The 22,460-nt window shown below is 42.6% G+C and overlaps 1 protein-coding gene and 1 long non-coding RNA gene across 2 annotated transcripts; both read right to left on the reverse strand.

Annotated features, from left to right (window-relative positions):
* Positions 1 to 820: 820 nt before the first annotated feature.
* On the reverse strand, positions 821 to 2,997 carry LOC120639477. Its single transcript, XR_005661434.1, has 3 exons — positions 2,987 to 2,997; positions 1,862 to 1,934; positions 821 to 1,183 (listed from the first exon to the last, which is right to left on the reverse strand). It is a non-coding gene; the product is annotated as an uncharacterized LOC120639477 (long non-coding RNA).
* Positions 2,998 to 3,001: 4 nt separating this feature from the next.
* LOC120639478 (ubiquitin-like-specific protease 1D) lies at positions 3,002 to 9,641 on the reverse strand. The gene is made up of 7 exons (XM_039915328.1): positions 9,631 to 9,641; positions 8,408 to 8,448; positions 8,292 to 8,321; positions 7,750 to 7,845; positions 7,233 to 7,341; positions 5,145 to 5,239; positions 3,002 to 3,114 (listed from the first exon to the last, which is right to left on the reverse strand). Exons 4-7 carry the CDS (start codon positions 7,764 to 7,766, stop codon positions 3,033 to 3,035), a joined length of 303 nt encoding a protein of 100 aa, XP_039771262.1. The 5' UTR covers positions 7,767 to 7,845; positions 8,292 to 8,321; positions 8,408 to 8,448; positions 9,631 to 9,641; the 3' UTR covers positions 3,002 to 3,032.
* Between the last annotated feature and the right edge of the window lie 12,819 nt (positions 9,642 to 22,460).

Genomic DNA, 22,460 nt, shown 5'->3' on the forward strand with positions numbered 1-22,460 from the left:
CCCGCCTGAAGGCACATGCGGTTCAGACTTTGGGTACAATTGGAAGAAATGGTCATTATATGTGGGAAAGTGTTGGGAGTGTAAAATCAATTTAAAATGCTGAGCTTACCAAGGGTTGAGCATCATAGCATTTCAACTTGAACATATTTATATTTGGTTTATGTGTTTTCTAATAGCACATGCTTGTATAATGTTTGAAAGTAGTTGACTAAGTGTGAACATAGAACAGTTAGGCCTTAACTACAAAACCCAAAGCTTGAACTACAGACTTGAAAGCAAGGACCAACTATGGTAAGCTACAGCGGTTAGGTCAGCCCACCTGAATCCCTTTTGCATCCACCGAGTACGACGTACTTAGGGCCAAATGGAATATATCCACAAGTCTCTTTCATGTTCTACCATTCAAATAATGCAAAACAGAGAGCACATGGAACAACTAGGGTTGCAATTCTCACCTTTTTTGGGTCATTAGGTCGACCCAAAATTTAATAAAATAAACTAGAATAACATGCTATGTAATTAGTTTGGGAGAGAAAATAAACTAAAATAAGAAACCCAAAAATACCAATGGGTACCCACTTGCATCCCTAGGAACAACGCATTCCATGGCTATGAATGGATTGTGTAAGATCTTGCCCTGATTGTGCCTACAAGATGATTCGAGTACGCAAGGTTTACATTATAGTTTGTCTTTCTCGAACAACTGAAGCAGCAGATCCAACATTTTTTCTTTCTCAGCTCTGAGGCCTCTTCTGGTCGAAATGCAGAACAGAGAGATCAGATGAATCAACACATTCCATGGCTATGAATGGATTTTGTAAGATCTTGCCCTGATTGTAACTACGAGATGATTCGAGTACACAAGGTTTACATTATAGGTTGTCTTTCTCGAACAACTGAAGCAGCAGATCAAACATTTTCTTTCTCAACTCTGAAGCCTCTTCTGGTCGAAACCATCTTTTGCCAAACTAGTAGAAAATAAGAAACAATAAGATGGCCAGATCCGGCGAGTGTGTTCTAGAAAGCAGTGAAGCATACATATAAAAAATAAAGAAAGCAACAAATAGTATCTAACCATAGAAAGGTCTATCCTGCAAAACCTGTCAGGTGCCTCCTGGATAAAACGCTCCATATAGAATAAAGCAAACAGACCACAGTCATATCCATTTTCCTGTTGTGGAACCTAGTAACAAAGGGTAAGAATGCAAGAGCAATTAAAATCACTTTCAATCCACGTGTTCAAAACAGCACATATGCAAAGAGGATAGCGACTTCCAACAAATATTGATGGCACAAGCTATTTTATTTTTGTTATGATGGCTAAAACTTCTGTTCCAATTATTTTTGGCAATTTATTCTGTCTTGTATTTCTAATGCCTGAATACCACCAAAAGGCTTTGGGATAAGTAATAGAGAAATGTGTCAAAGAGATTTAGATCTATTCACCCATGCATAATGCGTGGTTTGTATCCATTCAAATAAATCAATAAATAAATAGAAGAGACTCTACCACCCAACAATCTGCAACACATGGAACCTCCAAGTGGTAATCTTAGCATCTATTGCATAGCCAAAAAGATTATTCTTCCCATCATTGCAAGCTATTTTGTCAGCAATATATGTATATTTGTGCAGATGGCTATATAATTGTTTTATCAGAGGTATATATAATCGCTTTGTTATGTAATCTTCTGAAGTGGGCATAGTGTAATGTCAGAAGATGGAACCAAATAGGCACATTTGATGTGGTAAAATAAAAATAACTATTCAAGTATATACACCAAATAGGAATATTTGATGTGTTGAAAACAAAAATAAAACAACTATTCAAGTATTTACGCATCAAATGAAGAACTGTTACATTGATCGATTTTTTCACAATTTTTCTAGTAAGGTTCTTTCCATTCAGGTGCATCCATTCCGTTTTCAAGAATCTACAAAAAAAACAACATTTACATCAATTACATAAAAATAATGCAACAAAAAGCAAAAACACTGACAATATCATGTATCGTGTACATTATTAGACATATACAACAACAAAAATGGATGCATGAAATAATATTGCAAAAAAAGCGAAAACACTGACAACATAGTGTACATTGTCAGACATATAGAAGAGGAAAAATGGATGCACTAAATAATACTCCCTCCGTCCCAGAAAACAAGTCATTCTAGAATTTTTTGGACAAATTAATGGACCATTAAAATGACCACAATACCCCTCTTAAATAGGATAGGAAATCAGAATTGTGCATGAAAAAGAGAAAGTAAAGCATGCAATGGATTGCTCAGCCTTTATATTAGGTAATATATCAAATCAATTAGTTCTGCATACACAAGATGACTTGTTTTTTGGGACAAATTTCTCATATTACTCAGCAGTTACATTCAATTGCAAAAAAAATCCATCATTTCAATTCATAAGGCGTGTTTTGGTCTAAAAAAGTGTTAAATGTGGATTTTGACAGTAACTTTCTCTTATTAGTTATTATATATTACATTGATTCAATAATGTTGTATGGAAAGCAATGTTAAGTACTCACTCCGTTCCCAAACGTATGACGCGGTTGACATTTTTTTTAAAAAAATAATCACTCATCTTATTAAAAATTTATTTAAATATGTAAAAGTACAAATCATACTCAATAAGACGGATGATCAAAGTTGTGGAAAAAAATCAACCGTGTCATACCATACATTTGTGATTGGAAGGAGTATTAATCGATTGATGTTGTGATGTAACTTTTGAACAATAAAGCTACACATAGTTTGATTAATTGTAAGTCAAATTACAAAGTTTGGCACCTGAAACCAAAACATTCCTTATATTTTAAAATGGAGGTAGTGAGACTTGAACAATGATATAGAACAGAGTGAAATAAAATGTTAGGTCTTATCAAATTTGTGCATTTGTGTTTTACTTGTCAAAAAAAGCATAGGAATACAATAAGTACAGCTGTTCGCAGATTTCGTATTCATGGACCTGTCAACGACCATGAAAATATTTTTGCTCTGGTGAACCTGCCCCTTCAGTGAATCCAATGAAGCACCATGGGTCCTGAGTGGTCTTCTTTGGCTGGCATATATACGATGACCAAGCTCCAGTGTGCACTGTACCACCACATGAAATTAAAAAAAAGGCTCAGCCTACAATAAAACATTACAACATATATCTCTCACAAGATGGTTTGTTCATGTCCCACTCCCTACATCACTGAAGGGAAAGATGCATGCAAAATAAATTTTAAGCACAACTCCTAGCAAATACAAGTAAAAAAGATTAGTTTTCTGCAACTATCAACTGAATAGTGAATACTATAGCAAAGAAATATGTTCTGCCGTGACTCGATCCCTTACATGCTCTTGTGCGAAAAGAAAGAAAGAAAGAAAGAAAATGAAAAAAACTGCTTGTGCCGCTGTTCTCACTGCGCTCTTGCCGTCGACCACCACTATTTGTTCGCACTTTTGCTGTCCCCTGGTGCCATATCCTCACGGCGCCTTCTTCGACTCCTGCGAACAGGGGTGTTGTTCCTGTTCTGCGCTGTCTGCTGCTCTTTGGTGGCACCAACTATTGTATGTGGGTCCCTCACATGCAATGGCATATACGTGGTTCCCTTGCATGCGATGGCATATGCGTGGTTTGCGTCTTTGTGACTTTCTTGTGGTGCACAGGCTGAGTTGCATGCTATGGCTCTTGTGACGTGTGACGGCTCTTGGTTTGGTTTGGTTATGGTGGTTGCTTGCAGATTTTGGTGTTTATGTTTCTATGCCGAGCTTACTAAGCATATTGGTGTTGATGTCTATTACACATGAGCACGAGCACACGTTAAACTCAGTGTGCTTGATCCATCTTGAGTTTGAGGGGGGTGTTAGATGTATATGTAGATATGTCTCTTTGTATTTCTCTATAGTATAAGGGGTTTTGTGCATATTTCCTGTGTATATATATCAGCCTAGTGACTCATAACAAGGCAGATACCAGATGGTGGTTTTATCAGTTTCTTGTGCTACAAACCTTGGGATTAGAGAAGATAATCACCCTATTAGAGATTGTATAAGTTGTATTTACTTGACTTGTAGTCCAAGCCATATTGTATTTACATGGCTTGTACCCCAAGCCATATTGCCCATATATATATATATGAAAGTCACCCCCCTCTAGGGTGTGTGCCATTCCTATCCAATTCTCTACATGGTATCATGAGACTAGGGTTCCTTTTTCTACCCCAGCCGCCGGATCCCCCTTGCCCTAGCCGCCAGCCCCCTCTCCAACCCAGTTGTAGGCCTTTTCCCTACCTCAGCCACCAGCCCTGAGCCGCCGGCACCCCCCTCTCCCTGCTGCTGGCACCCCTAGTCCCCTACCCTAGCCGCCAGCCTTCTTGACTACCTCAGCCGCTGGCACCCTACACCTCCATGCAGCCCCCCTCCCGCTGCACCTCCATCTGCGCCGTCGGACCCCCTGCTACCGGCGCCCCCCTCCCCCTACACGCGCCAACCCCCCCTCCCCCTGCACTGTGCCCTCTCCCTCCCGGTGCCATGTCGACAGACTCCGTTACTAGCTCTATGACCTCTCCTCAGTCCCATGACAACTCCGGTGCCATCATCTCCTCTACGATGCCGGTTTTTCTCAACCCTTACGCCACCATCACCGTTTGTTCCCACGTTCTAGTCACCCTGTCCCTGAAGAACCCTAACTACACCAAGTGGTCATCATTCTTCAAGTCCATATAGTATATGAGCCTTAACATCTTGAAACCTGGGAACAACTTTCCTATTGCGTTTGTTACGACTTACAACCAGCCTGCACAAACTGCGCCAACTGCCAAGTGCATCCATCCAGCTCTATGCTATTTGCCAAGAAGTGTCCAATGATCTAATTGCATTCTAGCTTGAGCTTTTTATTTTTAATTCCTTGATGGCAGCTAGGCAAAAAGATTAAATCATAAAAATATTTTAAAAAGACATTGAACAAAATAATGGTTGAAGCCCCTTCCCAAGTTCTAAATAGTCAAGGAAGGTCCTCATCAGCCTCATGGTGAATGTATTTTCGAAATTACACTTTTCTAGTGCAAACAATTATGAACTAAAAGGTGGATATCTACAATAATTATCTTTACCAATGATATAGTGAAAAGGCTTACTCTGCATGCACAGGAAACAGTATATAGTCCTTCCTAAATATATCCACACCCTTCCACCATCTTCTCAGCTTTAAGAAACAATCAGCGCTGTCCACCTTGAGAACCAGAAATAAAAATCAACAACTAGCATAAATAAATGTATGGATAATTCATATATGTTGATCCCACTGAGTGACTAGTGACTAATAAAGTTTTCATTCATTTTACAGTGAAAGAGCTGTACAATAATCAATTGCAACGGCCAAGAAAAAAACTATTCACCCCCATCCCCCCACACCCAAAGCACACACACAAAAACACTCAGAGCTAGAAACCAGGTATTCTAGCCCTCAGTAATAAAAGCACAACCTGTTATAATAACTCTGATGATAATCAGGGTGCTCTGAGCTTCTCAGAGGCAGGGTGTGCACACCAAGCCAGGATAATCGAGGTTTACACAAGGATTAGGGGGAGAATGTTAGAAATAATCCCTGTGTTCTTGCTAGTACTAGTGTAAGTTAGTAGCTACTAGCTAGCTGTACAGTCCCTTAGGCAGTAAGTTTTCTTAGGCAAGAAGCAGCTGCCGTAGACAGCAAGCAGCTGCAGTCAACTAGGAGTCAAGTCAAATCTTTTCCTTAGTTTGTAAGCCAGCCTCCAGGGCTGTTTCTTGTATCACTTTCAGCTATAAATAAGAGGCAAAGGGGGCAGGAAGCTGCAGCATATTGCAGCCCAAAACCAGTGAGCTATCAGCTCAAAACTGTGTGTGTTACTGCATTGTGGCTCTCTATGTGAGTGTGAGTTGCTCCAGCGAGCTTGTGTGAGTTAGAGAGCTACCAGCCTCCTCACCAGCCCCATATTGCTAGCAGGGAAGTCCAGGGTGTTAGTTAGGTGAGACAAGTTCAAGCTAAGACAAGATCATGATGAGTTCAACTGGCTCGCTGGCTCGCTCCAGTACCAGTCCAATTTGGAGGTGCAATAGAAAGTTGGGCTATGTGAAGAGAAGATCCAAAAATGCGAAGAAAACAAATTAAGGGGGGAGATAGTAAATTTGTTCTCTTAAACAAAATTTGGTCTTGACTACTGAACTACATGGACTAAGCAAGCTGCTGTTCTCTCTAGAGACATTTTAGGTGTGGTTGTAGTAGCAGCAGCTAGCTATTATTGTTTGTTAGCTTCTGCATCTGCCTTCCCAGTCACTCGCTCACTCGGCTGAGGGAAGAAGGGAGAACAGAGCACCACTGGCCCAAGAGCTCACAGGCTCATGTGCGCACACACTTACAGTGGGGTGAAAACTGGGCACACAATGATTTAGGTGCTGCTGAACTGGTTTGCAGCTTGTGCCATAACTTGGCTATGCAGGCCATGCTTCCAACTACTATCACCAAGGTTGCAGGTTGCTGCTGCAAGTCGGTATGTTCATAATACTATGACTAGTACTAGTTCTACCTCATCTGCAGTCAAAGATTTAAGCGTGCAGGGCAAGGCCAAAGGTAAATGGAGCGGTGCTCCTTGACTAGAAACAGGGCAAGAACAGCCTGATTATTCTAACATTGTCCTGTTTTGAGCTGCAAAAGCAGCAATGTAGCTCTATGGGTTACTGTGGCAACAGACCATTCCCAGCATCATTGGCTTGGATCCATGGGTGTTCATCTATGGTGGTAGATATTTGTATTGTGCATTTCATGCATATTCATCTTCCTAGGTGCCCATCTTGGAAACCACTGTGCAATATATAGTGAGAAATCAATATAGCAACTGTAGCGTTCAAACTTCAAAGCATGGGATTCTGAAGCTTATCCAAAAAAACCACCTCTGTCCCATGGAGTCCCATGAAAGTGCAATCCTAGTGTTTAAAATTTTTCCCCAAAAGAATGCAATTCTAGCTATTGAGGCCATCGCATGGCGGCATGCAGTGCTCATCCATCGAGGAAACTAAACAAGCGTGTCAACAACTCTTAAAGTGAGGGGCACATGCATCATTTGGTCTTAGCACTGACCTGACCTAAAAAAAGCTATAGGATTGCACTCTTCATGGGACAGAGACACAGTAAAGATGGTAGGAATTTATAAATAAAAATATAGGAATTTAATACAATTATACAAAGTTACCTCTGAACCCTTTGATGCAAAGTCTTCAAGTTTGTTGAAGAAGTATGTGTTGAAAATGTGGTAATTGCCTCTTATTCTACTAATTGATGGCATTTGTTCCCATAGGTACCTACGAGATGTCATTGTAACTTGTACAGGGCCACTGGAAATGAATTCAGAAATTTGATGCATATGCTAAGAACATGGAAATTAAAACTAAGAATCTGAACCATGCTAGTTGCTAGCTATTAATCTAATACTAGTACTAGCAAGAACACAGGGATTATTTTTAACATCTCTAACTGTCCTTATCTCCAATTATCCCTAGCCCTTGCCCTGAGAGGTAAATGGGTTGGCTGGGCTGCCCACCGACCACCCATAAACACCCATCATGGCCAAGGATCTCGATCCTGCTAAGGCCACGGAGAAAAATGACGCTAGCTAACAACCTTTACTACTGGATGATGCATAAATATATGATCGACTGTGCTTGCTACTTGCTTCTTGTAAACACAAGTATCAAAAGAACAATACTTGCCTAATGTAAAAGTTCATTATAGGCGAGGACAATTGTGATTCAGACTCAAGGCATGATAGATCTTCATTAGAAAGTTCTATGGAATCATCATGTCCCCTGTTAACAAGAAGAAAAGGCATCAAGTATGGTTTACAAATAAAAAAGTTCATTTAGATATATACCGCTCCAAAGTTGGAAAATTAGGAAAGAACCTTTTCTTCATACCAGTAACTTTTGATCCCTAAAATATTAGAATGCATAGAAACAGTCCTAAACTTACAATATTGTGTAGAACTATCCACTATGACCGAAACGGTTGTTTTGACCAGAGTTGACCAACATTAATCTCGGGATTGTTTCAGAAAAGACTAGTATTCTAGGTCAAAAACCATTTTTTCCTGGTCAGAGGATCTCTACCTAAACGGCAATGTAAGTTAGGATTGAATCTGACCAAATTTGGTATGTAGGAACCAAAGTTGTAGGAGTCCATTGCTTGGGACAAAAAATGGCTTATTTTTGTAAAAGTAGTAAGGTCAGAGAATTCTATTAGTTCTCATGCTAACCTTGAAGGATAGTGTACCTTCACTCCATCCCTAAAAAAGTATGGAATTAGTAAAACATAGGCAACTTATGGAAGCTCTCACATACGAAAAATGAAGAACTGCATCAACTTATTTACCTTTCAATGGATGTATCTGTGTCCAATAGAACAACTTGAACCTGAACCATGAAATCAGATCAACACTTGTGGTCCACACACACCTCAAAAATGTGGTTAAAACTGAATAAATAATATGTTTACGGTGTTTATAATCAATTACAAGAATATAGTAGAAGAAAAGAGAAAATTGACTGGTTGGAGTTTGAAGTGGGTTTTCTTAAGGCAACTCATTCTATCGAATGGGGTATTGAAACCCCCAAATTCCCCAAGTTCTCTAATCAATACCCTAACATACCAGGCCCAATTAGCAGCAAACAAAGCAAATATTGAACCTTTAAGCTTTAACCCATGCTCTAGCCCACAAGGAGGATTAATAAGGGACATGAAATTGTGTCACCAGCATGTGGCGACGACCGTGTAGGCGCGAGGTCGGTGGCCTACGAATAGGATGAAGAATGCGCCAAGCAAGTGGCCTAGTGGCTAGTGGGCTCTGGGCAGACCTTCCTGATAGATTTGGGACGTGGAGGCAGTAGCTACAGCCTCGGTCGAATCATGACATTGGGCCTTGAGCCTGAGCCAAGTTAAGCTTGGCTAGTCGAGGTTGTTTTTAGTTACTGTCCTTCATACTTTTTTTTTACTCGGTACTGTCTATCTGCATGCCTTTGGGCGTGTGTTTTTTTGGGTTCGCCATCCTTTTTCTTCTTAATACAATGATACACAGCTCTCCCGCATGCTCAAGAAAAAAAAACAGCCTTAATCGAATCATGACTTCTCAATCTCATGCACCGCCACCTGTGGAATGAGGCCCTAGCCAGTCATCACGCTCAATGCCACATGGTGCGGCGGCGGCGCCTAGCGGGGAATTGGGAATAAGAAGAATTACCAAACATGACTTATATTTTACAATAATGATAGTATCTATATTGAGAGATTATTGCTCTCATTAACCCGTTCTTTTTTATTTAACACTTAACTTTTGGACATGTTATTTGATCATTCAGCTTGTTCCAAATTATATCTCATACAGCCAAACCTCTCTAACTTTGACAAGTTCTTTAGGAAAAAATGTAGAGAATATTCGTTGGGCCCGATAAAAAAAATATAATGATAGAAATTTTAAGAACTACGAATGCAATAGGAAAAAATGCAACACAATAGTAATGCATGGACATTCTGCTATATACTACAAAAGTTTAATATGCCATGTCATTTTCTTATAAGCGGGACCTTAGGGAACATACATTTTTGCCTCTTGATGTGGTGCTTCGTCTAGAAGCTGTTGATGGCTCAGGAGCACTAAGTACTCGACATTTGATAGGCCCATTGATGTGGCGACCGTGTTGTTGATGCCCCGGAGCTTTGACCTGTTGACTGCCTTGTTGATGGCCGCGTTGATGGTCTGGCGCTTGGTGATGATGGCGGCATGCGACCCAGATGATGCTCACATTCAGCACATCCATTTGCAGCCGCTTCCTGCACGCACCTGTTGAAGCAGTAGATAAAGGAATGGATTGGAGGAAACTATTAGCGCTACGACACAACCAAAAAACCAAAAAAAAGACTATTGCGATTGCAATTAGTATATACCCGGTTTTTTTGTCGAGCAAATGAACCTGAAAATTTTGAACTAAGTCAGAGAAATTGCGCCCGCACAAATCACAGCGGACATCCATCCTCGCGGCGGCTCGCGCTGGGCTTGGGGAGGAGGATGCGCCGAGCGAGGGCGAGCGGAGGAGAGAGCGGCGGCGGCTCACGCTGGGCTTGGGGAGGAGGATGCGCCGAGCGAGGGCGAGCGTAGGAGAGAGCGGCGGCGGCTCGCGCTGGGCTTGGGGAGGAGGATGCGCCGAGCGAGGGCGAGCGGAGGAGAGAGCGGCGGCGGATGGATGCGGACTGCCGAGAAGCCGGGGAGAGAGGCGACAACGGCTCTGTAAAATTTACGGATGAGCAGCCAGCCAGCTATCAGCAGAAGGGTATGCAAGGGCCCACGTTCTCTTTTTTTTTAACCCAAAAACAACAGCTGAGCTCCACGGATGGCTAAAAAAATCTTCTTCAACGGCCCGTCCTCAACCAACCTAAAATCAAGAGTTTCAATGATTCCTACTGTTTCACATGCCCCTTTCACATGTGTTAATAATAGATTAATTGGGCTTAATAGATTCATCTCGCAAAGTATCCTAGGGGTTGTACAATTAGTTTTATAATTAGCTTATGTCTAGTCTTCTTTATTAGTATCGAAATATTTGATGTGACAGGGCTAAACTTTAGCCCCTCATATCCAAACAAGACTCAGGTGAGGGAGTTTGGCATGTGGGAGAAGAACAGGAGTGGTGGTGGCTACTGCTGAGGAAAGGGAAGAGAAAATTGATAGAATGGAATGCGGGTCCCAAGCCCCTAAGCCTCAATCGGTAGTCATCGAGTTCATGTAGAGTTCCTGTGTGAGAGGGAGAGAGGAGGAATAGAGGGAGACACACCATCGTTGGCGTTCGGGTTGGAGGCAGGTGAAGTACTGGAGTTCGAGCACGGCGGCATTCAGCGTCACAGTGGGGTGATGGAGACGAACGGCGACGGTGACAACGACGGCGTGAGCCTTCCAATCCCTCTGCGCCTTAAACCCTAATCGGTGGGTGTTCAGGATGTGGGGCAGCTGTGTGCATGGCGAACAGTTCGCGTGCCCGGCCGTCGCCCTCTATTTATTGTAGTGCGTGGGACCGGGGGTCCACAACCAAAGAAGAGGTTGCGCGCGTCTCCCAAACCGGAACGAGATCAACCTCCACCATTCTCCCCCTTTGATCTCAGTGCATCTATTTCTTTTCTAGTTCTATTTCTTGTCTTGTTCTAAATTCTGTTCCAGTTCTTTTCTCATGAATCTCCACAGATCAGTACATAGCAACCAATGAACCATATGGAGGTTAGCTACTCCCCCGAATCCACTGACCACGGCGCATCTCTCTGCTTCAAAACATTTACTCTTATAGGAAGAGGTTGTGTCTAAGTAACCCTCTATGTCCAGAATCAGAGGCTTTCTCTTAAACCCATGCCGGCTACGTGTTTATTAAACACATCGGGTGAGAGGCCTTTTGTGAGCGGATCCGCAAGCATCTCTTTTGTGCTCTTGTGTATGATTTCTATTGTGTGATTCTGAACTTTCTCCTTAACAACATAATACTTAAGCTCAATGTGCTTGGTAGCAGCACTTGACTTGTTGTTGTAGGAGTAAAATACTGCTAGCTTATTTGTCATAGTATATCTTGAGTGGTTTTTCTATACTTTCTATGATTCTCAAATTGGGAACAAATTTCTTCAGCCTCATAGCCTGCCCAGTCGCCTCAAAACATGCTATGAATTCAGCGTACATCGTCGATGATGTAACAACTGATTGCTTAGCACTCTTCCATGATATCGCTCCTCCATCAAGCAAGAACACATACCCTGATGAGGACTTTAAGGTGTCTTTACACCCCCGCTAGATCGGCATCTGAATACCCAACTATCTCTAGGGCATCTATCTTTCTATTTGTCAATTTGAGATCTTTTGTTCCCTGCATATAACGCAGAGTTCTCTTAATTGCTTTCCCGTGATCTTTTCCTGGATTTGACTGAAATCTGCCAAGTAACCCGGTTGCTAATGCCAAATCAGGGCGAATACAAACTTGCGCATACATAATGCTTCCAAGAGCAGAAGCGTATGGCACTGATTTCATCTGCTCGAGCTCATACTCATTCTTTTGACATTGGAAACTTCCAAACTTTTCGCCCTGTATAATTGGAGCAGGCTTAGGTTCGCTCTTATACATACCATATCTTTTCAGAATATTTTCTATATATGTCTTCTGTGATAGCCCCAGTATTCCTTTGTTTCTATCTCTCTGAATCTCTACCCCCAAAACATATGAGGCTTCCCCATATCTTTCATGTCAAAATTTGAAGATAGGAATTTCTTTGTATCTAGCAGCAAAACCATATCGTTGCTAGCTAGAAGGATATCATCCATATAAAGAACCAGGAATATATACTTTCTTCCTTGGAACTTTGCATAGATGCAGTTATCCTCCTTATTTTCTTCAAAACCAAATTTTCTAATCATTTCATCAAATTTGAGATACCACTATCTAGAGGCTTGTTTCAAACCATAAATAGAACTCTTTAAGCGGCACCCCATGTTTTCTTTTCCTTCCATGACAAAACCTTTCGGCTGTGCCATGTAAACCTTTTCTGACAATTCTCCATTAAGAAAAGTGGTCTTAACATCCATCTGATGTAGCTCTAAATCAAAATGAGCTACTAGGGCCATAATGATCCTAAAAGAATCTTTAGTAGAAACTGTTGAGAAGGTTTCGTTATAATCGATCCCCTCTCTTTGAGTGAAGTCTTTTTGCTACAAGTCTTGCTTTATATCTTTCTACCTTTCCTTTGGAGTCTCGTTTAGTCTTGTAGACCCACTTGCAGCCTACTGTCTTAGCGCCTTTAGGAATTATTTCTAAGTTCCAGATTTTATTCTGTTTCATCAATTTTATTTCATCTTCCATGGCTGCATGCCACTTTGATGAGTGGGGACTTTTCATGGCTTCGTCATAAGTGTTAGGATCTTCTTCTGAATTCATATCTTGAAGTAGGTACACCTCATAGTCATTAGAGATCGCTGGTCTATGAACTCTTTGTGACCTTCTAATGGGCATATCATTTTCTATTTCTTGTTGAGGCTGCTGCAATGCTGAGTCACTAGGCACATTTACTTGCTCTGCTTCTTCCGGAGGCTCAGACACCGTTGGGGCTGAAGTCTTACGGACATCTTGTGTCGTGCCTGATGGTTCAACATCCACAACGGGGGTTGAATCACCAGCTCTAGGGGCTGAGGTGTCACCCCACAAGGCAGCGAGAAATAAGTTTCTTCAACTATTGGAGTCAGGCCATACACCCTTTTTTCCTCTAAATCAATTTCTCGACGTACCATGCTCCCCCTGATCATGTCGTCTTCTAGGAAAATAGCATGTCTAGTTTCTGCAAACTTTGTATGTCTATCTAGACAGTAGAATCTAAATCCCTTTGATCTCTCAGGGTAGCCAATGAAATGGTAGCTCACCATCCTTTCATCTAATTTTCCCAATGCAAGGTTAAATAATCTTACCTCAGCTTAACATCCCCAAACATGTAAATAATTTAGAGTGGGTTTTCTTCCTATCCATAGCTCATACGGAGTTTTGGACACTGATTTACTAGGTACTCTATTAAGTATATGAATGACGGTTTTTAACGCCTCCATCCACAGACCTACAGGCAAAGTGGAGTAGCTTAACATGCTTCTCACCATGTCCATCAAGGTGCGATTTCTTCTTTCTACTACTCCATTCTGTTGTGGTTCACCCGGTGTAGAATACTCTATTCCATTTTCTTGCAGAAACCTTGCAAAAGGTTCTGGCACTTGACAATAGGGGGTATGGCGACTGTAGTACTCCCCCCACGATCAGATCTCACTATATTAATATTTGAATTGAGTTGATTTTCTACTTCTAATTTGAATATCTTGAATTTGTCTAAAACTTCTGATCTTTCACTGATAGGGTAAATGTAATCATATCTATAGTAATCATCTGTGAACGTTATAAAAGAATCATAACCGTCCACTATGGTCACAGGAAAAGGACCGTGAATGTCTCTGTGAATTATTTCTAATGCCTTTGAACTGTGTTTTGCTGTTTTCTTAATTATCTTTGCAAATTTGCCTTTAATATAGTCTACACAATGATCTAAATCTGTAAAGTCTAAGGGATGGAGAATGTTTTCTTTTACTAGGCGTTCTATACTCCCCCTCGAAATGTGGCCCAAGCGACAATGCCACAATTTTGACGAAGATTCTCCATCACTAGTAGCATTTCTCTTTCTTTTCTTGCTATTGCTAGCATCTTTTTCGGAATCATGCGCGTCTATCACATTCAAATCATTGCATGGAGAGAGCAAGTAGAGCTGTCTCATCGGATGGCGAAACCAACATTTCTATTATTACAACGAATCAAACATCTATTGTCTCCAAAATGACAGTTTATCTTTTCATCATCTAAGAACGACACATGAATTAAGTTTCTACTAGGAGAGGGAACAAATAAAACATCTCTTAAATGAAGAACAAAGCATTATCTAAAGATAGTTCGAAGTTGCCGATGGCTTGAACTTCAATCTCCTTCCCGTTGGCCACTTTAATCTTTCTTTGGCCCCTTAGGAGGTCCCTCTTTGTACGAAGCCCTGTAAAGAGTTTGCAACATGAACAGTTGCACCAGAGTCAATCCACCATGTATTGACAGAATATTCTAAATACAGTGATTCATCTACAAAAGTTATCTCATCATTACCTCTCCTGATCAAAGACTTGAGAAAGTCAGGGCAATCTCTCTTGTAATGCCCTTTCTTCTTGCAGTGCGTGCAAGTATCTATGGGCACGGGAAGGACCTCGGTGCCATCCTGGTTGGAGTACTTAGTGGAGTTGCTGTTGTTGTTGCTGGAGGAAGACTGCCCTCCCTGTCCACTATTTCTAGTGTCGTTGCTTTGTACCGACGAGTAGATTTAGGTATAGGATTATCGGAGCAAATCACAGATGGTAGCACAGGACACAGAAACACAGTTTAGACAGGTTCGGGCCACCAAAGGTGTAATACCCTACGTCCTGTATGCGGCTATTGTATTCCTGTACTCAAGAACAATGCGCATGGTGCAGCCGACGATGTGACCGCTGGTGTTGGTTGTTTGTGTTCTAATGCATGCTGATCGGTTGCCCCTGGAGGGCTCCCTGCCCGTGGTTATATACTCCCCAGGGGTAGGGTTACAAATAGGAGTCCTAGGAGGAGTCGGCACCTAAGTTTCTTATCATATTACAACAGGTTTATGGTAAGCCTATCTACTCTTGATCTCCTGGAATCCTAGGGAAGCACAGCATCCCCTATCCGAGTCGTTTACCGGTCTGCCTATGATCCAGAGGCCCAGCCTACCCCCCCATTTGGTTGGAGGCCTATGCCCATCTTGTAGACACCCGGGTTCCATGTAATCATCTGCAGCCCCCGAGTTCTTCACAATTCGGTTGTTGTCGACTGTGGTTCCTACCAAGTGCTCTATAAAAATTTGCAAAAGATTAGTTCATTAACCCAGCAGAACGATTGTGAATGACTCACGCCTAATCGCAACCCTTAAGGTATGAGACTCTCTCTTCTTTTACTAAAGAACTGAGTGATTGCATCAATCATACCCTCCTGCCAGGCTTGTTCGTAAGGCATCCGAGTGCTTCCTATCAGGAAAACGACTTAGCTGAAGGCCAAAGAGCATGCCCGGGTCCCCAACCCCACAGTTCTTGAATGACACCATCACCTTACCCCAAGGCCCATCACGCCGAGTGGTTTTATCGGTATGCTGCAGGCCATAGAGGCGTGCCAACAAGGCCGGGTCAAAGTCACCCGAACCCTTATAAAGGACATGCCAATTCTCGACCAGTGCCTAGAATCCATTGGTTCACAACGGATATTAGGTCTATGGCGTTTTAATCCCAATGGGTGTTAGTCCTTCCTGAATAGGAGACGAACATCCGAGCATTGTACGCATCAACGACTTGGCGGTAGGCCGACTGGCATGTTCCGCAAAAATGCTCCCAGTAGGGTCTAAGTGTAGGCGCTTAAGCTTTCCTCTAGTGAGCAAGCAAGTCTGCCATTAGGTATTTTTGTCTTATGTTCGCAAGGCGGTGAGTGGTGTCGGGAATCGGCATAGTAAGCCTCAACTACTCGAGTCATCCTATTTAGGAAACCACATTAAGTCCATAAGGCTGATCGTATAGCAATCATAATATGCCCATTGATGGGCTAAATTATTCTGCCCATTAAGCCAAACACGGTAAAAAGCCTCGAAAGTGTCCAGCATTAGCGGGAATATTCTGTTAACCAACGGAATTGCCAAAACCGAAGGGTCACCTTAGTGATGTATATATACCCCATCAAACGGCTACTCCTAATTTTACGCCAGTATCACAAACCCTTCAGCTTCCTCCTTTGAGCTCAAGCCTTCCGCCATTAGCGCCCTGCTCCCTGCCTTTGAGCCGATCCTCATCATTTGCGAGTTCTTCGGCACCCTTTCCCCTAAATTGCACCCTCATCCATGCCCAATTCAAGGCTGATGGCAGGCAAGGGGTCTCCAATTAGGGTTTCTCTGAGTTCGCCCAAGGATTCCGCTCTGTAGGTGTAGGAAGCTTCGCTTGTAATGGAGGAATTCATCCGAGCCGCTAAGGAGCTCAAAGTGATCCCTAGTCGCGCTATTTCCGGAGCGCGCCCTGCATTCGGGGAGACCACCCCAACCCGAGGGGTGATGAGCAGGTCATCTTTCTCCCCTTTTATATTCGCGGATTTGGCCTCCCGGCCTCCAGCTTTTTCTGCAGCCTCCTCGTGTTCGTGTATTGGGGGATTGAATTGGTGAACTTAGATCCCAATTCGATCACCCACATTTGCATTTTCGTTCACATGTGTGAAACATTTTTGTGGCGGTACACCCTGAATTAATCTGGCTCAAGTGCACTAACCATCACCTTAAAGGTAATCCCGGCTAACATGCACTTCAAAGGAGCAATCCGAAGGCGCCGTCGAGTAACATCCCGATTTAACCACTGGAACATGGATGGAAACAATACAGACAAATACTCACCCGAAGGCAAGCCCAGAGTTACAACATCTCACACATTTACACATTTTACATACAGAGTTTTCAACTTAAAAAGTTATTACAACACAGGTCCCGAACTTCAAATACTTCAGTTCAAAACAGGAAACATAGATCAGAGTTTAAGTTCTTGCAGCGGAAAGTTTATGATAGCAGCAGAAATTTTTTAACACAGCAGAAGTCTAACGTCGTGAAGTAAGAGCGCAATGAAACCCATACACATTCTTACTCGGTAGTGTCATCGAATTCATCCCCAAAATTATATCCATGCCTTCAAGTGCCAATAAGATGAGGTCGGTCTGGATAGTTTTACTGCCCAACTTGATCGACACTCGTCTTATGATTCGGTTTGAAGCAACTTTACCACCAAGTGTCGATATCATGTACGACCACTTGGTGTGACAAAAGTCTAGACCCACTTTTGCTCCAAACTTTCCACTTATGAAACTGTGCGATGCTCCAGAATCAAATAATATGATTACTGGCTTGTTATGGATTGGAAAGGCACCCATCATGACTGGTGCGCCTTCAGGAAGGTCAGTCAGCGTTGTGAAGTTGATCCTCCCGTGCTTGACTTTCACAACCTGCCTCTTGCCCATGTTCTTATTGTGTTGGCCAGAACTCTGGCCCTGTTTTGATGGCCTGGCTTGGGGGAAATTACGGGCAAAGTGAGCAGTACTCCTGCAATTGAAGCAATGGTTTGCCGCTTTTGGACGAGCGGGTGGTGGAGCAATTGGTCTAGGACCAACCAGCTGCTGAGGCGGGTAATGAAAGGTACCCTGATGCTGCGGTGGCCTGGCAGTCCATCGTCCTTGCGGTGGTGTCCTCAGGGGAGCTTGGGGAGCATTGTTCTGTATCAGGCGATACCTCTGGGGAGGGGTACTGAAGATTCAGACTGTGTCTTCCTCTTCTTTTCTGCACGGTGAGCCGTAATACAATCTTCCTGGGTGATGGCCAGATTGACCAACTCATTGTACGAGTCCACCCTGACAAAATTTAGGCGCTCCTTGAGTTTGGTGTTGGGGCCTCGTCGGAAGCGGTCGTGCTTCTTGACGTCGGTGTCCGCATGATATCCAGCATACAAGCACAAACTATTGAAGGCCTGAACGTACCGGGTGACCGTGCGGGTGCCTTGGGTGAGGGCTAGGAACTCATTCAACTTCCTCTCTATGAGTCCTTCTGGAACGTGGTGCGCTCGGAACGCAGTCCGGAACTCTTGCCAGGTCACAATATGATTCTTTGGCAGCATTGTGGTGAAGTGGTCCCACCACAGTCGAGCTGATTCGCGAAGTTGCTGCACGGCAAAAAGGGCTTTGTCTCTTTGGGGCATGGCACTACTAGTAGCGCGAACTTGGACTCGATTGTCCGAATCCATGGTCGGCGTCCAAGGGCTCCTCCATCGCAGTGAACAGAGGGGGTTGGGTACTTAGAAAGTCCAAGTATCCAGCACCTTGAGGTTGGGGGGCATAAGGTCCACCTTGTTGCTGTTGCTGCTGCCCTTGCACGAGCTGACGGAGTAGTTCTGTTTGCACGGCTAGAAACTCGCCGAAGTTGGGTGGTGGTGGTGGCGATTGCTGCGATCCGCTGCCACTAGCGTGGCCGAATCTGTCAGGATGTCCAAGGTCGCTCCCACCATCTGAAATGCACAATTTTCCTCGTTAGCACAGTGGTAGAGAAGGCCAAGTGCATATGAGTAAGTGCGGCAATAGAAAAAGCGGTTTTAGAGTACAAGACAAGTTTGGACAGATTGCTGTCAAGTACGAGAAAACTCGTATCTCTCAGTGCTATACTCTAAATTTCCTCATCTTTTAGCAGTGGCTAAAAGTTGTAAGGAGCTACCACTTCGATATTCAACTCGGAAACTAATTCCGTGGTTATGAGGGTTGGAAATTCAGTCTTTGCCTCTCGATCTAGGCTGTTTTTCAGCACACCGAGCCACATTGTTTGGCTCATGCTGCTGAAATTTTATGAGCACTTGGATCATGAAGCTTGTGACAATTTTTGGTATTTAATACCCAATTCGTGAATGCAAGAAAATAGGGACAAAATCCCGGCAATGTTCTGCGCATAGAAAGCCATGCGAGTTGTAGTCGTCGTCTGTGCACAAAACGTACATAGACGCGGGACAGAAAAGACAGATTCTGGGTAGGTTACGGTCGAAGGTGTAACTCGAAAAGTAGTGCACCAAAAATTCTCAAATTTGACCAGAGTGTTCCTAGAGTCTTTGGGTACAACTTTGCTAGTCAACACTTTGGCAAATCAAGCTCTAACATGGTCTTATCCTTATGTTTCCCAAGGTTTGTCCATCTAGAAATTTCAGTGGACAGTGAGCTAGTATAAAGTGTGTGGAGGTCAAACTATGGTGCCAAAAATTACCAATTTTAACAGAAGGTATTTGACCCCGTTTGCAACAACTTTCATGTTGGGCACTTTTACAGAAAACTCTTCTAAGAAGGCCTAAAAATTTGTGCAACGGAGTGCTCATTTTAGACAGAAAAACAGTGAGGTAAAATGTTCTGTGTTTGCCCATGGTACACTTGTCCAAAAATTTTAAAATTTTAATAGTGGCTAGTAGACAAGTGTTGGAACAAAAGTTCTCACAGGCACGTTGTCAAATAAGGTTGTCTCTTAGGGTAAACAATTTCACCTTTCTAGGTAAAACAGAAACAGGACAGATTCTAGAAAATCCTTAAGCAATCGAGGAGAAACGTATACCGGAATTCTCGTTTTCGATTTGTCCCGGATATGATTCTTATTTGTATTTTGAATTTTTAGTTAATGCATGCAAACCTATCCATCCTCACAAAAGAAAACATCTGCCAACTATCGTTGGACTTACGGGGTTAACGCCGGTGGCATGGCACATATTTACGACTCTCCTTATATATATAGGTAGCCGAGTTCTAAGCGTTCTCAGCTTACGTATATCGTGGTTAGCGTACCTGCAGAAGATGGACAAGTTTATGAACCTTTCATACCAACACTCATGAAAGTGTTCCCATACATTAGCGCTCATTATAGAAGCGGCATCCATGCGTTCGACACTGCATGGACAGTACTCATACGCAAATCATATTCACGGGATAACTTTACTCCCAATATAATCAACTAATAGTTGGTATATTGGCTGGCAGCGTTCGGTTCGCATCACCGACGGAAAGGTCAAGTTCTCTCAGTTGACTAAGGATCCTTACTGTCTTACCTTTGCGTAGGTGCGTTGTTACAGAATGTAAGTACTGAGTGTAAATTACTAAAAGTAATATGCTGGAAGTCAGTCATATATATATACATACATATATATATATATATATATATATATCATCGTAAATTAGCCACCATAATACCCATAATTGCGTAATCACCCTAGGGCTTTACGATCTAAGCACATTCCTTAGCGTTCCAACGCGAAGTTTTTCAAACTTGATTTTCTTGTGGTCAAGTTTTAGAAAAATAGGTTTTTTGAGAGCGTTGTATCCTCTGGTGTGCGTGTTTTGGCTCTGATACCAGCTGTGGTGGTACAATCTGAATTAATCTAGCTCAAGTGCGCTAACCATCACCTTAAAGGTAATCCCGGCTAACATACACATCAAACGGAGCAATTCGAAGGTGCCGTCGGGTAACATCCCGATTTAACCACTGGAACTTGGATCGAAACAACACAGACAAATACTCGCCCGAAGGCGAGCCCAGAGTTACAAGATCTCACACATTTTACATACAGAGTTTTCAACTTAAAAAGTTATTACAACACAGGTCCCGAACTTCAAATACTTCAGTTCAAAACAGAAAACATAGATCAGAGTTTAAGTTCTTGCAACGGAAAGTTTATGATAGTAGCGGAAAATTTTTAACACAGTGGAAGTCCAACGCCGTGAAGTAAGAGCGTGATGAAGCCTGTACACATTCTTACTCGGTAGTGTCATCATCTGCGGAAGACGGACACCACTCCACGGTCCAACCATGAGGAAATTTGTACGGCCATGTCAAGTTGGCAAACTGATCATCACACATATTACCTGAAACCAAAATTATCCACAAACAAGGCTGAGTATACTAATACTCAACAAGGCTTACCCGACTAAAAGGTATACTTAGCCCACTTAACTTGACATATGCAAGACTTTTGGCTTGAGGGGTTTGTTTTTGCCGAAAAGCGACTAAGAGTGAATTCTTACTTTCAACTTTTAGCTTTCAGATTCAAATACAGCTTAACCATTCTAGGTGAGCAACCTAGCTAATCATCCATGGTGGAACAAACAAATATCCTTCCTCATCCAACAAGATTAAATCATCATCATCTTCAACTTCTTACTCTATGTGGCAGCGGTATTAAGCAGTCTCATTAACCGCGAGAAGCAAACGATTCGAATTGAGTTTCTTAACCATGCAAGGCAAACCTATCTCACACGTCATGTGGTTACTCCAAGAGTCACATGTGAAACATTTCCCCTTTCACTCCGGTTCGTGGCTCAGGGCCACCCCCCTCGACTACAAGAGCCCCACGCCACGGATCCAATCCGGAACGTGGCGACCCTTGCACCCACATGGTATGCGCATGAGAACTATGTTCCAAAGGGGTGGAATTCTGTTCCCTTACCGGATTGATTAGGTACTTAAGCATACCGATTACCATATTTCTCGGCATGTGGTTAGAACATTCAAACGCTTAACCAACGGTACCACACACTGCGGTCTTAATCATTTTTCACTAAATAGGCGGGGTATCTACAAGTACATCGCTCCGTCCATAGACCTTATGATTGTAGTGTGCAGTAAACAATCAACTCCTATTTTTCTCGCGAGTGACAGAAAATCACTCGACTTCTTTCGAGAAATTAGCTTACCCAACTAGCGTAACTTAACATCTAGTATAGCAAACATTGGTACCTAGGATTATGCAATCTAGGGTTTACAAGCAATTCCTACCAACCTAATGCACAAGCATATATATCAATAATTCATTGTATAAAGTTAGGAATACTGGGTTATGCTTCGGGGCTTGCCTTCTTGCTCAGGGTTAGGCTCCGGGTTTACCGAACTTTGGTTCGGGTCTTTGACGGCTTTCGTCCAGTTGACTTGCGCCTCGCGGGGTTTCTCTTCACGCTCCGGCACTTTCTCGTTGTTGCCATTGGCGAGGGTAGTCGATTCTACACGAATGCATATGCATGAGTTATTGTGATGTTCTTATTATGTACTTTTCACATAGAGTTGTAATCCAACAACTCGAGCTGAGTGTGAGTGATTTCATTTATTTACCTTCTTGGGCAATCATTTATAGAGTACAAACATTTCTGGTTTAGTTCACAAAAAGGATGGGGTTGGTTTTCTATAAACCCTTCTATTAAGTATAAAGGTCATTATTCAGTTTCTTATTGCATTGTCATGGATA

This window comes from Panicum virgatum, chromosome 7K, assembly GCF_016808335.1.
Source record: "Panicum virgatum strain AP13 chromosome 7K, P.virgatum_v5, whole genome shotgun sequence".
NCBI classification, from domain to species: domain Eukaryota; kingdom Viridiplantae; phylum Streptophyta; class Magnoliopsida; order Poales; family Poaceae; genus Panicum; species Panicum virgatum.